Below are 17,887 nucleotides of genomic sequence, written 5' to 3'. Positions count from 1 at the left end.
CGATGATTGTCAGGTGAAGATACGTTTGCTGTAATGCGAAGATGCAGAGGCGTGGTGATGCATTAGGCTAATAAGCGGGCGACCGGGTGAACAGGGCCGCATGTGCGAACCGCAGGTCTGGAACGGCCAATCCTCCGCATAATATGCAGGGCAATGCGACGCGAGCGTCAAAGCCGCTTGCAGAATCTCATGTTGAAGCGCGGCTTCGCAGTTCGGTCTCCCAATTTGATGTAAAACTGCTGGTGAGGTGGTGCAACTCCAATGTGCTCTTTGAGTCCGGATCCTCCATGTAACGTATCTCGTAGGCTCGGTTCGCCCATCTCGCAGCGGTCGCCCAATCTTCCATTCTAGCATGGCTTATAGCGGCGATTCTGTAGGCTTTGGCGTAGTAGTCGGCAAGTCCTTCCTCCTCTACCAGTCCGGCAAGTTGAACGCTCACCTCCGCGTCCTTTTGCGCCTGACGCTTCCCGGCCTTGGATTGTGGTGCTGCCAGAACTAGTTGCGGTTCGAACTTGGAGAACGCGTTTTTGATGGTGATACGGCGATTATCGCTAGCTACTTGAGCGGCTCGGTCGTGGGCACATGCTTCACAGTGGCACTGGAAGCCATATCGATCGAGCTGCTTCTGGCGATCTTCCCGACTGAGCAACAGGGAGATGTAAGACACGAAGAATTCTTCTCCTGCCTTGATCTTGCGTGTGGCATAGACGATGCGCTTGTTTAGCTTTCCGCTCCAGTAGTAGCTCGTGTTTGGTCGGCACGAGTGGTTGATGCGAGCGATCTTGGGGAATAGGCCAACCTGATCGCCGGTGTTGTAGGCATTGTTGCGAAAGATGGTGCCCAGAGTATCTTGAGATTTACTGTCTAGAGCGTTTGCCTGATGTGTCAAAGAGAGGATCTCCTCTTGTGACTCTAGCGAGAGGGTGTCAAATTGCTCTTGGAGTAGCATAGCGACAGCTGCCATGGGATATGGGCTCCCCTTCGCCAGTTTTGGCAAACGAATCTTGAGGACAGGCGTCTCGCGCATGACGATGTCGCCTATGTCCATGTCATGAGCAGCGAAAACACCCAGACCCTTTCCTTCGCTTTCTTTGACGAGATAAACCCCCGGTAGCCCAAGGCATGTCGGGTATTGAATGTGTCGTGTGGAATTGGATGGGCATTCTTCGGGATGATATGTAAGGACTGTCGAGGGTACAAATGATAGAAGATGAACGAGATGGAAGCGCATTTTGCAGAGTCTAGATAAGAGACCAACGATATTTGCGAACGGTCAGAGTGCCGCTGGGCCTACGACTTTCTATACGCGTGTTTGGGATGAAACGCGTTTGATACGGATGCCTCGCGGCGTCGGCCTCCTGCAGTGATTGTGCAGACATTGCTAATCTAGGCAAGAGCGTCACAGGCCTGCTAGGTGACATGACGAAAGATGGCGAAGGCGAGCATCGTGTTGAAGTGCAAGCAGATGGGGAGTGTCTTGGTCACGAGGTGGCTTTTCCGCGCGGCGGAACCATGCCGCGACGCGATGGATAGCGTGCAGGCGCGACAGGGCGAGCTCCTTCATCTGCCACAGTTTATACGCGTTACGGGGCTGCATACATGTCGTCAGTCTTCGGCGATTGATAATATGGCGTCAATACAAGTGTCAGTTGAGATGTGAGGCGGGTCTGATGAACCCGTCAACAGCCGCCGCCGCGCCTCAAAATGCCGATGACGAGTCGGCTTGCCGTCAACCCCAACCGCGACAGCAAAGCTTCCCCGCGCTCTGGTGGGGCCGCTGCCCATTCCGTACCCATCCCACGATAGCAGCAGGAGCGATGGGGCATCCAATTCTCCGACGCACGCCGTCATCGGACTTGTGCGCATCTGCTCTGAAGCCAGCCTGGAGACACGACAGATAACATAGCACACAGCAGACAAGATGGTGTAAATATGACCCCCGCATACACAGGCGTATCATATACTGACTACCGCCAGCTACACGGCGTCTTTTGCCTTCTTTGAGGCGCTCTGGGAGTACGGCGTCAGTCACGTCTTCGTCAACCTTGGATCCGACCATCCCTCCATCATCGAAGCCATCGTCAAAGGCCAGAATGAGAAGAAGGGCCAGTTCCCCAAGATCATCACATGTCCGAACGAGGTAAGTGCCTGAGATGCACATCAATTCGACCAGACACTGACGCGTCTAGATGGTCGCCCTTTCCATGGCGGACGGATATGCCAGACTAACGGGCAAACCTCAATGCGTCATTGTGCACGTCGACGTCGGAACCCAAGGCCTCGGAGCCGCTGTACACAACGCCTCGTGCGGCCGCGCACCCGTCCTCATCTTCGCCGGCCTGTCGCCCTTCACCATCGAGGGTGAGATGCGCGGCAGCCGGACGGAATACATCCACTGGATACAAGACGTGCCAGACCAGAAGCAGATTGTCGCACAGTACTGCAGGTACACGGGCGAGATCAAGTCGGGCAAGAATGTCAAGCAGATGGTCAATCGGGCTCTCTCCTTTGCCATGAGCGATCCCAAGGGGCCCGTCTATCTCTATGGCGCACGCGAGCCCATGGAAGAGGACCTGACCCCGTACAAGCTGGAGATGGACTTCTGGCATCCTGTCGAACCCGCTGCCCTTCCTCCCAAGGGCGTTAAGACGATTGCTGAGGCCTTGGTGAACGCTCAGGAGCCTCTTATCATCACCGGATACTCGGGGCGAAATCACGATGCTGTGCAAGAACTCGTGCGCGTGGCTGACAACGTCAAGGGCCTTCGTGTACTGGACACCGGAGGAAGTGACATGTGCTTTCCTGCGAACCACTCAGCTTGGCTTGGCCTACGGTACGGCAACGACCCTGCCATCAAGACGGCCGACGTCATCCTAGTCCTCGACTGCGATGTGCCCTGGATCAACACCCAGTGCCATCCCAAAGAGAATGCTAAAATTTTCCACGTCGATGTCGACCCCCTGAAACAACAGATGCCTGTCTTCTACCTAAACGCTGCACAACGATACAGAGCCGACTCTTATACCTCGCTGACGCAGCTCAACGAATACCTCGAATCGCAACTCAAAGAGAAGATCTCTTCTCAGCTGTTCGACCAACGGTGGACGGCGTTGCAACAGTCGCATAAGAAGAAACTTGAAGGCATTGCCGCTGAAGCCAAGGTCGACGAGAACGGCCATTTCAGCACCCCATATCTTTGTTCTCAACTCAAGAAACTCTGCCCTAATGACACCATCTGGGCTATAGAGGCCGTTACTCAGACCGGCTTTGTTGCGGACCAGATCCAGGCTACGCTTCCTGGCTCATGGATAAACTGCGGTGGTGGCGGACTTGGGTGGAGTGGAGGTGGTGCGCTTGGCGTCAAGCTTGCAACTGACACCGAAGGAAAGAAGCAATTCGTGTGTCAAATTGTTGGAGACGGTACCTATCTGTTTTCCGTTCCTGGATCGGTATACTGGATTGCGCAGCGCTACAACATTCCCATCCTTACTGTTGTTCTCAACAACAAGGGCTGGAACGCTCCACGACGGTCAATGCTACTGGTACACCCCGATGGAGAGGGTTCTAAAGTCAGCAACGAGGAGCTCAACATCAGCTTCGCGCCAACTCCAGATTACTCGGGCATCGCCAAGGCGGCAAGTGGTGGCCAGATCTGGGCTGCACATGCATCCACTTCAGACGAGCTTAGCAGGCTACTACCAGAAGCCATCAAGAGCGTACTCAGCGGAACTTCGGCAGTTTTGGATGCGCATCTCGAGGGCCCGGAAGGGAAGTATGGGGGCGGCAAGGGCCGTCTGGGCTGAATGGACCATCGTTCATCCAACGATTGACAGCCAAGAGGGCCTATCCTGCGTGGAAGGGTATATAATACATGACAAGAATTTGTGTGCATACAATTATGCTCCCATGTCCAAGATCGTCATATCCACGTGATGCTGGCTGATCACCGTCAGTCGCCGCATACATTGAGAGGTAGCACTAATTATGATATAAGTTTGGGATATAACATCGACATCTCTGTGAGAATGTGCCGTCCATGAATCAAACATACTAGCCAAAGTCTGGGAACACAAGGCGAACCTCCTCTCCCCGCCCCTAGTCCTCGTCTATTTACATACAAGGACTTACATCGGAGATTTGCCAGATGCGCCGTACTTCGCTGTGGTGCGATTTCTCACGTCAGCTAGAGAGCACCAAAGCGCCGGAAGCTTCTCGGTTGACACAAACTTTGAGTTGCACAGCGCTCTGTAGCCGCGTTACTGCCAAAGCACAAAAGGATGTCGAAGAAGGAAGAGGCAAGCGCATGATGACGTCGTAACATGAGAAAGCAGCCACAACATCTGGCGCGCCCGTTATCTCACAATCAAGTGGCCGAGCTATACCCGTGCCATCAGCCGTCATCCGCGATACAAAGAAACCATGATGCTTCCCGGCAAGGCTCAAGCGGGGCGGAAGGGATCGCCGTGGTCGGTGCGGACAAGCTTTCCCAGCCATCGTACCAAGGTTCACGGCACCACCAAAGCTTACGTCAAGTACGTAGCCGTCGCATTGGAGGCGTTTTCCCTTCTGATCGACGAAAGTGCAGGATCAAGCGACGCCGTTATCGTCCACCCCAGCCTCGCACACTGGGAACAGCAGGTGCGCGCGTGCCAAGACGGTGGAACGGGCTGACCTAGCTGGATGAGGCAGCCGCGTATGCACTTTACTCTGATATCTGTCTTGCCCTACGTAGTCGGCATCATGGGTAGGCAACTCAATCTTGATGATGCAGGTCCGTGTTCTCATTAATATGCTTCAAGGGTCCCTCTCACCTCCGCTTCTCACGCCCTTCCTGTCGCTTGCGCGTCTGCATCACAAAGCTTTGTGGTAAATGATGGCCATCCGAAGCCCTCACCGCGCCTCAATGGCTGTCATCTTGAGCACGATGCTTGAGGTTGCGGCAGCTGCTGTGGTGCATCGCCGGAGCGCGCCTGTAAACCCATTCGCGCCCATCGACCCCCAGAACTGGGTCAATCCAGACAACATGACTTGGGATGGTATGTCTGAGCATAACAACGCAAGTGGAAAAGATTACTAAAGCATTGATTAGATTATGCTGCGCCACCCACGACCAATTGGGCTGATCCAGCCCGCAAGGGCAGAGATCGAAACTTCAACATCGCCTTGGTGACCATAGACTACCCGGACTCTCCGTTCGTTGTCACGCTGCCGGCCAACTCGGATATCTTCGGTAATCCGCAACCACTTGCCGCTGGCTTGAGTCGTGAGGATGTGCCCAAGTTCTACCACGATCTTCTCAACGTACCCAGCGAGCTCAACGAGGGCCACACTCTTCACGAGTATTGGATGGGCGACTCGTTCGGGAAGTATGGCGTGGACCTGACCGTGTTCGGTCCTTATCGCATGCCGGCGCGAAGCTACCAATATGGTATCGACGACGAAGAGGGTGGCTTTAATGAAGGCGCTTGTCCAGAGGGCCCGCCATGCTCTGTTGATCTCAGGACAGATGCGCTCGGAGCATGGCGTGCCGATGTTGGGAATGAGACGGCAGACGCGTACGAGTTGGCCTTCATTCTCTCCGCCGGCCAAGACGAATCCTCGACATGGCAGGAATTTGGTGAGATGAAGTTCCTCTCCAAAGAAGATGTTCCCGATGAGTTTGGACCGCCGGACAACTCCTCGCTTCCAAACTGGGCAAGTACACGCTACGTTGAGTGGTCATCGTGGGCTGCAGCCTCTACAATATGGCCGAACGCCGGTGGCGGTTCGTCTACCCAGGGAGAATCGAGTGGAATGGCTACATTTGCTCACGAACTATCGCACTTGCTCGGTATTGGAGATAACTATAACAACCCCTTCAGCGACCCTCCGCGACGAACATACACTGGCCCATGGAGCATGCTATCCCGAGGCAGCTTCAACGGACCCGGAGGACCTCACACGCGCTGGCAGATCCCTCCTGTACAGGGTGCGTCCATGGGATCTCTACACACAATGCGCGACAAGCACCAGATTGGGCTCATCGATACAACTCCGATCTTGCAAATTTCTCGCTCAGGTCTCGCAACTTCTGGTCCGGTCATCGCGCAGATAACCGCTCGCTCTGTCGATCCAGTGGACAGTCTTATGGGTTTCAACATTTCCTTTGGCGCTGCCGGCGACCTTGCACCCCCATGTAACGCGTCCCTCGATGCTCTATGCGACGGACGTGGTTACAACAACTACAATGTTGAGGTCGTTCAGCGACTTGGTGCGGACTCTTTCTGCCCAGACTCCGGTGTCATGATAAGCAAGACCAAGGACAGCGATCGCGTGCAGCCGTTCCAATGGACGATTGATGCAAACCCGCAGGATGCGCGCCAGATTGACTTCTTCCTCCCCAACGGCACCGCAAGATATTGGACCATTGGCGACTACAGGCAACTAGTCGATGCCTTGTTCCACGCTGGTACGAACTCTGGCTCAGAATACGAGCACATCGACCACGAGAACGGCCTGCATTTGTACATCCTCGAGAAGATAACCGACGACAACGGAGTATTACACTACACCGTAGGCGCAGCATCAACCGCGACCAACGTTACCACGTCCGCTCAACATGGCATTGAGCTCGGGTCCGGCAAGGTTGTCAGCAACGGAAACTCTACTAGCCCCGCCGATGGCTTATACTGCAGTTTCGAGCTGAAGAACACTGGCAAAGCCGCCTCGCTTGCGACAAACCCGCATCCCCAGGATCTGTCTGCCTACCTTGGATCGGATATCTACCGGTTGAAGGCGGAGGTCAAAGGCGCTGGTTGGAAGGTCGCCGTGCCTAATGCGTTGGCTTACGCCAAGGCGGGTAAGCAGAAGACAGTCAATGTTGCTGTTGGTTGCGCAGGGTATTGTTCCAAGGAAGCTACCGTGACTCTCGTTGCTACGAGTGAAAGCGACAAGTCTGTTACTAGGACGAAGACTTGCCAGGTTCGCTTGTAGATAGTTGATTAGCCCATCAATCTTCACATCTCTTCTGCCTTACGTCATTGTTGAATATCGTGGGCTAGTATTCTGTTACAGTCTATCAACTTGCAACTTATGCTGTCGCTGAACTTTACAGCGTCAAGCTGGGTTTCTATCTACGGACTTTGAAAATATGGTAGCACACTATAGATATGACTACGCCTTATCTTTGACCCTGCATGTCCAGCGCCCTGAATGTCGCCCAAGTCTGCGCAGCTGACACTGCTAAACTTCCTGCGGCTAGGACCAACGCCGTGACCCCAAAGATCACCGCCGCCCAGAACGTATACCAGGTATTGGAGTCTCTCTGGTCCTTCCACAGAGCGACGAACCCTTTCGGCTTCTGCTTCTCTAGATGCTCAATCAAGATCTTGATACGAGGAGCAAGGTTCGGGTATAATTCGTACGACACTTGGTCTGTAACGCCAAGGCTTTCTTCTTCGTCGTCCGAGTCGTCGGCGTACAACTCACTTGGTCGTCCACCCTTCGCAATCTCTGTACGTTCGTTATCAAAAGGCCTAAATTGTACAAGACAGTCGATAGGTAGCTTGCACTTTCTGCCAGTGCTGTCTTTGAGAAGCGAGCGGATAGTTCCGTGCGACCTCTGGGGTCGCGGCTTTCTGAAGTGGAACAACATAGCCATGGCGTTCAAAACCTCGCCTAGCCCTGAACACAAGCCTTTGACTGAAGTCTTTGTTGGTAATTGCTGCTGCTGGACGCTTTGCAGAGGAGCAAGCCACCAAGGCAGCGGAAGGTCGTAGTATGCCTCTCTGCGTGATGAGCTAGATGCCAGCTCACGAAAGATCCATGAATAGGACCTGAGTATCTGCTTTCGATATGTCATTGACAGTACTGACATGCCTGGCTCACCGATCTTTGCATGATCAGGTCCACAATCCAAGAGATCACAGTACATGCTAACGGCATTAGAAGACGGAACTCAGCGGGCAATAACAACTTACTGGAACATCGCATTCTGGCGAACGTGTGACGCAAACCAGAAAATGTAAATAGTCAATGTTGATGTGTTAAAAGTCAAGTGCTCGTGGAGGTATTCGGTCCACTCTATTTTCAACCCTCCAACGCCAACTAGAAGGTTCAGCTGGAGATGCCTTGGATTGAAAACCTCTTCGAAATGACGATAGCGCAACAGATTGTCCTGTGAGCGTAACGCTAGCGCTGCTAACTCAGAAAGTCGCAGTGATAGCAGATATTTGACTTCGTCGACGTCGTCCATGTCATCAAGTTCTGTCTCCGACAACATCGTCTCCTGCCGTATGTTCTTAGCAAGCTTAGATTGGAGCTTTCGAACATTCATTCTCTCGCTTTTAAAGAATGTGTTAAGGAGCTTAGTAGATGCGAGAACATACAGAACATGTTCCAAATACTTAATCTTGTCTAGAGACTAGGGCTCGACTAGAATACGTTTCCGGTAAAGGCTATAGAGAACCTAGCCTACTGTAATAAGCTTCTATAGCTAAAACCTTAGATACACCTATCTACCGGCTAGCTAATATTCGAGTTCTGCAGTTGTGTCTATAATCTTAATAAGGCAAGTTAATAAGTCTTCCGGCTTGTAGTAGGCAAAAAATAACTAGGCTTTTAGTATATTTTTGTTTTCTTAGGTCTATCTAAAGTCTAGAAACGTTCTACGTAGCTAACAATTCTAACAAGCGTTAAGCCTTTACTCTAGATCTCTAGTGTAATATAGTAGTCTCTCTTACACTAAGAGTATAAAAGTTAAGATAACGTTCTAGTCTTAAAATATAAAGTGCTATAATAATACTCTAACCTTATTATATAATACTACTAAGTTATCTAAGTTAACTAGATTATAATACGTAGCTTAATTTTAATCTACCTATATAGAATATAGCTAAATAATATAGTAATTATAACTAAAGTAGAACTTATTAAAAGATATTATTTATATATCTATAAGTATAAGAACACTTTCTAGAAGATAGGTATTAGAAAGATCTATAGTTATCTAGAAAGTAGTATTTTAAGTCTTTATATTACTTACCTTTATCTACTATTAAATAGTTACTCTCTTAAAGAGAGAACTTTTATAGAATTTATTTTAATAGTAGGCCTAGATTAATATTATCTTAGACTAGTTTATTAAGTTATAGAGTTACTAGATTATCTTATAAAGTCTTTATAGTTAGTATATAATTTTTATAAAGATCTATATTTAATAAGCTATTATTTAGAAAGTTTTAGAACGTAACACTAGTAAGCTTTATTCTATAAGGCTTATACTATTTAGATTTTTATAATTATTTTACTACTACTAAAGATTTATCTTTACTTACTTTATAATAATAAATAGCTAGAGACTTATTAGCTATAGAAGTATATTAAGCTTCTAGTATTACTCTTACTAATACTTAATAAATATTAGAGTTTTATTCTCTAAGAATACTATAACGTATAGTCTTATAGACGTATTACTTTTGTATAGCTAGCTTATATAGAGTAAGGTTAGTATCTATAATCTTTTAAAGAAGAAATATATATTTCTTTAAATTATTAGTTATACTTAACGCTATAGATAAAGTAGTAAGCTATAATTAGTATCTAGTATTAGGTTTATGTTTTAAACCTATATATACCTTATTACTAAGTAATATAACTAGTAAGTTACCTTATAAGAGTCTTAGGTATCTATTAGTATAGTGCTTAGATATTACGCTATACTTCTTTATATTTAGATTAGAAACTAGAACTTTAACGCTTACTACCTAGGTATACTAATATATAGAGTAAGATAGAACTAAGGTAGAAGAGAATCTAAGCTACGCAAGAATTACTAAGACTACACACTTACTTATAGGCTAGAAGACTAGTAAGAGAATAATAATAAGTAGCGTTCTAGATTAAGGCTACTAAAGGCTTTCTTTAGAGTTAGAGTTTACTACTACTAGTAAGATAGCTATAATAGGCTAGAAATTAAAAGCTAAATATACTATAGTATATACGTATATATATATGCAGATTTAGTAGTAAGCTACGTTAATTAGAGGTGTAAGCTTTAACTCTACGATCTATTTACTTGCTACGCTAGATATATTTTACACTTATACCTAGATAGATATATATACTAATACTACGTTATAATTATCTATCTTATACTTAAAAGCTCTTCTTTATTTAGAATTTTTTCTAACATAATTAATTAGTAAACTAAAATTTTATAACTTATAAACTAATTACAAAAAGTAAAGTCTATTACTAGTATTATTAAGAATATAAAACTAAAAGTTTTAATTACTTCTAAGAGTATACTATTAAGTAAGCTAAAGCTAGAAGTTTTAGTACTACTATTATTAAAGTAATTAAAGCTTTTTAATTTAAACTAGCTATAAAGCTTTCTTAATACTAAATTACTTTATAAGAATCTCTTAAGTTTTAATACTTTGAAGAAATATAATATAAGTATATATATATTAGCTTATAGCTAATAAAGTAATAGATTATTTAAAGTTATAGTTAAAATATTTACTAAAGTCTTAATAAAAGCGCGCTTCTTTAATTCTTTTAAGTTACTCTAAGATATCTAGAACTACTTTAATATATTATAAGCTTAAATCTAATACTAAGTATTACGCTAGTATATTTAATAATTTAATAGTGTTTTTAGCACTAATAAAGATAAAACTAATCTTTTACTAGTTATATTACTTTACTTACTATTATAGACTAGTCTTAGAGTTAGAATATACTAAGTATTAATAAGATATTATAAGGCTTAGAGCTTAAAAAGCTATATATAAAATCTAAAAGTTTATATAGTAAGTTTAGATCTTACTAATACTTTTTTTATTTAAGTATAGACTTAAGTAAAGCTTAAAACTATTATATACCTCTAAACTTACTTTCTTTATTTTAGTCTAAAAAATAGTATAGCTTTTATAGAAAATATTTCTATATTAAAGTTATAGTTTTAATAAGTGATATATAAAGAGTAAGTTTATATATATAAAGTTTTTAGTTTATATAGAAATTTTACTTTTATAATTTTTACTATACTTATATATAGAGTTAATAATAACTCTAAGCTATATTTTAATTATATTTATATTATATTTCTTATAATTATAATATAGCTCTATGTAAGACTTTACTTATACTTTAATATTATCTACTTTTATTTTTACTTACTTTAATTCTCTATTTATAACTTTTATATTAACTACTTTTCTAACTTTATAGCTTTAAACTATTTTTCTATCTTTTACTATAAGTTTTTATATTATTCTTATATAGATTATAGCCTTAGTACTACTTATTTTAGCTTATACTCTTACTACGCGTAATAGTAGTACTAGTTTTATTACTACTAGCGTTTTAAATAGCTAAAATCTACTTAAGCTAAGTAGTTTATTAAGATAAAAATATTATTATAATATAAAAGTAAAAGCTTTAACTAAATCTAAACTATACTTAACCTAATCTATAATAGAGTGTTACAATCTAACCTAAGAAATCCTCTAGAGGTTAGCGTAATTACTTTAAAGAATTATATATTATAGTTATAGAATTATAGTACAGAACTATGCTATAGTTACGTAACTACTTATCTATAAGTAAGATAACACTAGACTTATATAAGGCGCTTATTAATAAGTATAAGTAGTTAAGCTAATAACTAGTAAGATACATTATTGCTTATCTATAATTACTTACACGCTTGTCTACAAGTATAACTCTTATTAAGTATATAGCTTAGGCACTAAACTCTTATAGCTTAGTATATTTAACTTTATATAAGACTCTAGTATTTAATCTAAGAATTATACTTCTTTCTTAACTCTCTATAATATTATATTATTCTACTAAACGTACTATTACACTCTTATACTATTATATTAATTTTCTAATTATGCTAGTATACTAACCTATTCTACCTTACTTACTTACTTTTTAAGAACTAACTCTTAAATTATCTTAAAATAACCTTTACACTTTAAATACTCTTAAAATAAGTAATACTAAGATAGATACCTCTACTTTCTACGCAACAAAAGTTACTAGTAAAAGTAATAAGCCTAATATCTATAATAGAGAACGCTATAAGCTTAAAGATTAGCTACTCTAGGTTAACTATTACTTCTACCTTAAAGGCGATAAAGTTAATAATAATAATATAGTTGTTTAGGCTACTATGTTTCTATAAAGTAACGCTAGAGAGTAGACTAGGCTAATTATCTATTAATATATAGATAACGCTATTAAAAATAATAATAATAAATACTTAGTTAAAGACTAGAACGCTTTTAAGATTAGAATACGCAAAGTCTTTTTACTCTACTAGAAGAAGGTAATTACTAAGTAGAAGATTTAATAACTACGCTAAATATAGTCTACTACTAACTACACTACTCTATTCTAATAGTACTAGGTAGTTATTAAATAGAATAACAACGCTTTAATATAAATATATAAGTAAGGTTTTAAACTCTAGGTACGCGCAAAACTTATAAGAAGTAGATCTAGTATTAGTACGCTTTAGAAACTTAAGAATAAAGCTATCTATATTAATAATAAACTTTATAAACTAAAGTTAGAAGAATAACTATTTATATAAGAAACGCAAGTACTAGAAAATATAAATAAGAATACCTAAGTTTACTCTAAACCTCGCTATTTGTACTCTAACTAAGAACGTTAATAAAGCTATATACTTAGAATTTTAAAATTATACACTACTAATAGCTATAAACTTATATATCTTAATAACTTTAATAAAGAACTTAGATAACCTAAGTTTTATAATAAGAAGTAGAAGAAGAAGAAGAACTTTAACTACTACGCCTATAGTAAGCTAAGTTATATAGTATAAGACTATAAGAGCTAAGGCAAGGTAGTATAATAGCTAAATATCTTATAACTTATAGATTCTAATAACTAGAGAGTAGTATAGAGTATTAACTACTATTTTTAATATAAGTAGCTGTAAAGTCTAACTAGTAGACTAAGTAATATATTTATTATAACCTCTAATAAAACTACCTAAGAAAATATCTCTTTAGATGAGTATAGTATTTCTAAAGAAGAATCTAAAAAACCTAGAGAGGTTATAGAAATTAACTAAACTAAGTTTAGAAAGATAAAGCTATTTAAGAATAATAATAGACTACTTACGCTATATATTTAAGAAGACTAGATAGTCTAACTTTTATTATAAATTAACTAACTACTATAATATCTTAATAAACCTAATATTAAGTATACTTATAAGACTCTAGACATTATAGCTAAGATATAAGAGAACTATTATTACCTCTTCTAATAAGTAATAGGAGATAAGAAGAACTTTCTACTATATATTATTAATATTATTTCTACCTCTAAATAACTAGACTAGGTCTAGCAAGCTATTAAGAACTATAAGAACTCTATAATTAGTAATAATAAGGTTATTATCTAATACTCTAAAGAATTAGATTTTAAGATTAATATGCTACTTATATACTTAGAAAGACTACTAAAAGAATTTTCTAAACTAAAGAACTTTTTTAATAAGTTTAAAAAGTTTAATAAATACTATAATCTTCTAGAGAAACTTAAGAAGATAAGCTATAATAGTAAGAAGATATATAAGTAGACTATAAATACTATAGCGTTATAGAAGAACTAACCTATATATTATCTTTTAGATAAAGAATAAGAGAAAGCTAAAATAGCACCTCTAAAGTTTAAGAAGAAGTAACTTATAGAGAGGCGCCTTACTAAAGTTAAGTACTAGATAGACTATAAGAACTTCTTATATAATAAACTTTTATAGATAATATATATTATAGACTTCTATCTAATCTACTATAGTAATAAGAATAGAGTAGAATAGAACTCTAGACTAAATAAGATAATACTAAAGTGTAAATAGTCTTAGTTTAAATACACTATAGATAAGTGCCTAGTGTACTTATAGAATAAGTAAACTACCTTCTATTTTTTTAGATATATTAACTTATAAGAGATTCTCTAAATATAATTAGTATTTAAAAAGAATATTAAAGAATAATTAGTATTAGAGTATAACTAAGACAACTAGTACCTCTACTTATACTTTAACTATAATAAATATATAATTACTAAAGATTTCTATAGATTTAGAAAAGCTTTTTTAAACTAAGACTTCTAATAAAAAGAGCTAGTAAGAAGATTAATAGTATAAACTTCTTAGAACTTATTAGGCTTCTAGCAAAGCTTAATAAAATATAAATAAAGGTATTTATAGACTTAGAAGCTTAAGTAAGCTATATCTCTATATAAATAGTATTTTAAGCTAAGCTTAAACTACGTAGAAAGAAGAAAAGTTACACTCTATTTATTACTAATAAGCAACCTATACTAGGTAAAATAGAGATTACTTATAAAGTTACTAGAGTAACGCTTAACATCTATAGATATTAGAAGAAGCTAGACCTAGACGTCTTTAGATTAGCTACTTATAATATTATATTAGACTTACTCTAGTTATAAGAATATAACTTATAAATTAACTAGAAGTTAAGAGAGTTTTTATTTAACTACTATAGATTAGATATAACTATAAGTATACCTATATATTATATAAAGCTAATAGTAGATAAAAGAAAGATTAACGTAATTATAGTAAAGTAACTAACTTTAACTAAGAACGTTTTTAAGAAATAAAGGTTTAACTTAATAGATATAAGAAGAGAATTACCTAATTATAAAGTTAGAGTTTAGAAGAAATATATAACTTCTAGTATTTTAAAAGAGTATAAAGAATTTAAATATCTCTTTATAGAAGTAGTAGATAGTAATACTTTACTAAAGTACTAAAATTAGAACTATAAGATTATTCTAGAAGAAGAAAAAAAACTACTCTTTAGACTAATCTATTCTTTATTAGAAATAGAACTTAATATTCTTAAGAAGAAGCTAGTAGATAACTTAAAAAAAAGCTATATTAGACTCTCTACTTTACTAGCAAAATTTCTAATACTCTTTATTCTAAAGAAGAAAAAAAAACTACTAAGAATGTGCGTTAACTATTAGAAGCTTAATAATATTATAGTTAAGAATTAATACTCTCTACTAAATATTACAAAATTATAGAATTAACTATTAAAAGCTAAGATCTTTATAGTAATAGATTTTAGAGATAGCTACTATCTTATTAGAATAAAGAAAGGTAAAAAATAAAAGATAGTATTCTATATATAGTATAAATACTATAAATATACTATTATACTATTTAGGCTTATAAACGCTCTAGTAATATTTTAAGCACTTATTAATAATATGTTAAGAATATACTTAGATATCTTTATTATTACTTACTTAGATAATATTCTTATCTACTCTAAGAATAAAGAAAACTATGTTAAATATATCTGCATAGTACTAAAGTGCCTAGACTAGTATAACTTATAAGTTAAGCTAAAGAAGTGTATATTTTACGTAATAAAAGTACTCTTCTTAAGCTATATTATAAGTATTAATAGAGTATAGATAAGTAAAGAAAAGATTAAGCTTATTAAGAAGTAGCCTTAACTAACTATAGTTAAGAAGGTATAGTTCTTCTTAGAATTTCTAAACTTTAACTAATAGTTTATTAAGAACTACTCTAAAATTACTATTCTCTTAACTAAGCTAATATAAAAGAGTATACCTTTTATTTAGAGTAAAAAAGTAGAAGACACGTTCTAAACGCTTAAAAATATAAGTATTATACTACTATACTTCTATATATTCTAATTAGAATAACTATTATATTTTAAGACTAACGCGTTAGACCTTATACTTAGAGGCTGCGCTAGCTAACTATATAAAGGTAAATAGTACCTAATTACTTATTACTTACGTAAGTTCTTAGAGCTTAAAGAATAGTATAACATTTACAATAAGAAGCTTCTAGCTATTATTACTTACCTAAAATATTAGAGAGTATACGCTAAAAGCTGCTTAGAACTTATAATATTTATAAATTATAAGAACTTAATTAACTTTATAACTACTAAGAAGCTTAACTACTAATAAGTTTAATAGTTAGAGAGATTAGGCTAATATAAGTTTAAGATTATATATATACCTAGAAAAGATAATAGTAGAGTAGACGCTCTTAGCTGCAGATATAATATTATAGAAACTAAATCTATTATAGATACTATAATACTTAAAGTTAATAATAATAAGTTATTAAAACTAGCTAAGACGCTAAACTTAATACTGCAAGTTACTAGTAAGGTACTAAAAGAATTGTAAGAAGTAATTATTAAGTAACACTATAATAACTCTATATATAGTTACTTTAGTATTACCAGAACTATAGAACTTATTTAACGTAACTATAAGTTTTTATATATAAAGAATAGAATTATAGCCTTTATTACTAAGTACGCAAACTATTAGAAAAATAAGTATAGTACCTACGCACTCTACAAAGAAATATAGGCAATAGAGCTACTTAACTAGCTTTAGTTAGATATCTCTATAAACTTTGTTATAAGCCTACTAGTCTTAAGAGACTTTATAATATAAGTATTCTATAATACTATTCTTATAGTAGTAGATTATTTTATAAAGTAAGCTAAGTATATTACCTTTTGCAAAAACTTTATAATAGTACAGCTTATATACATTATTAATAATTACATTATCTAATACTATAGTATCTTAAAGTTAATTATTAGTAATAGAGATAAGCTCTTTACTTTAAACTTCTAGACTACGTTGTTAGCTACTATTAGAACTAAGAGAAAGCTATTAATAGCTTATTATTTATAGATAGATAGATAGACTAAGTAAATAAATTATATAATAAAAGCCTATCTACGTATCTATATTAATAAATAATAGAATAACTAGGTATTATTACTACCTATAGCATAAATAGCGTATAATAATAAGCTTTCTAAGTCTATAGAATAAACTTTATTCTACGTAAACTATAGAAGACACCTAAATCTCTTTATATATACTTTTTCTAGTTAGAAGATAGAAGTAGCTATTACTACTACTAATAAGCTAAAGATAGTATATAAGTTACTTAAAGTAATACCTAAGAAGGTATAACGCTAGAATATTTTATATATTAATAAGAAATAAAAAATAGTACCTTAGCTAAAGAAGAGAAATAAAGTTTATTTACTTATAAAAAATCTTTACACTAAGTAACTTAATAAAGAGCTTAATAATGTTAAGGTTAGACTATTTTTAATTTGCAACTAGAAAAGACTAGTTACGTTTACACTTAACCTTCTACTTAATATAAAAATCTACCTATAATTCTATATTAGTATATTAGAACTAGTAGACTCTAAGATACTACTCTAGAAAACTTTTTACTTTAAAATAGAAGAGAATAATATCTTTAAAGTTAAATAAATTCTTAAATATTAAAATAGTAATAATAGAATAGAGTACTTAGTTAAATAGTTAGAATACAATAACAGTAATAATATATAAGAACTAGATATAAACCTTATAAACTACTAATTACACCTTTAGAAGTACTATACCTAGTAATAGAAGTATTAATTAACTTTATTATAGTCTATATAGCTAGTAAGAACTCTATACTAATAGAAGAAGTAGAATAGTTAATGTCTTACGCTACTTTAGTTTTGCTAGCTACCTCTATATTAGAAGCTAAGTAAAGCGCCTTTCTACGCGCTTATTTCTCTACCTATTTTAGAATTTTCTTATTCTATAGTAACTATAAAATTACTACTACTAATAACTTTTTATTATTATTAACTTTCTTTTAGTACTTCTCTTAAGTATAGTTTAAGAACTTCTAGAACATATTTATACATACTTAACCTAACTAAGTATACTTAGCGCACTTTAAATAAGAATCTAGTATAATAAGATAAATAACTTCTTTAAGAAAATAATAGTTATAAGAAGC

General features: G+C 37.3%; 3 protein-coding genes across 3 annotated transcripts; 2 read left to right on the top strand and 1 right to left on the bottom strand.

Annotated features, from left to right (window-relative positions):
• Positions 1-187: 187 nt before the first annotated feature.
• On the bottom strand, positions 188-1,231 carry J4E93_003398 (uncharacterized protein; the record flags this gene model as incomplete). Its single annotated transcript, XM_049341336.1, has 1 exon — positions 188-1,231. The coding sequence occupies one exon, from the start codon at positions 1,229-1,231 to the stop codon at positions 188-190; it is 1,044 nt and encodes a 347-aa protein (XP_049200841.1).
• A 690-nt stretch (positions 1,232-1,921) lies between these two features.
• J4E93_003397 (uncharacterized protein) lies at positions 1,922-3,803 on the top strand (the record flags this gene model as incomplete). The annotated part of the gene is made up of 3 exons (XM_049341335.1): positions 1,922-1,926; positions 1,978-2,140; positions 2,190-3,803. 3 exons carry the CDS (start codon positions 1,922-1,924, stop codon positions 3,801-3,803), a joined length of 1,782 nt encoding a protein of 593 aa, XP_049200840.1.
• Positions 3,804-4,903: 1,100 nt separating this feature from the next.
• Positions 4,904-6,972, top strand: J4E93_003396 (uncharacterized protein; the record flags this gene model as incomplete). The annotated part of the gene is made up of 2 exons (XM_049341334.1): positions 4,904-5,036; positions 5,090-6,972. The coding sequence occupies 2 exons, from the start codon at positions 4,904-4,906 to the stop codon at positions 6,970-6,972; spliced, it is 2,016 nt and encodes a 671-aa protein (XP_049200839.1).
• Positions 6,973-17,887: the final 10,915 nt, after the last annotated feature.

Source organism: Alternaria ventricosa (genome assembly GCF_023758065.1).
Source record: "Alternaria ventricosa strain BMP 2768 chromosome Unknown scaffold_5, whole genome shotgun sequence".
Classification (NCBI taxonomy): Eukaryota; Fungi; Ascomycota; class Dothideomycetes; order Pleosporales; family Pleosporaceae; genus Alternaria; species Alternaria ventricosa.
Note: the sequence above shows the minus strand (reverse complement) of the source record. Positions and strands in the feature narration are given on the sequence as shown.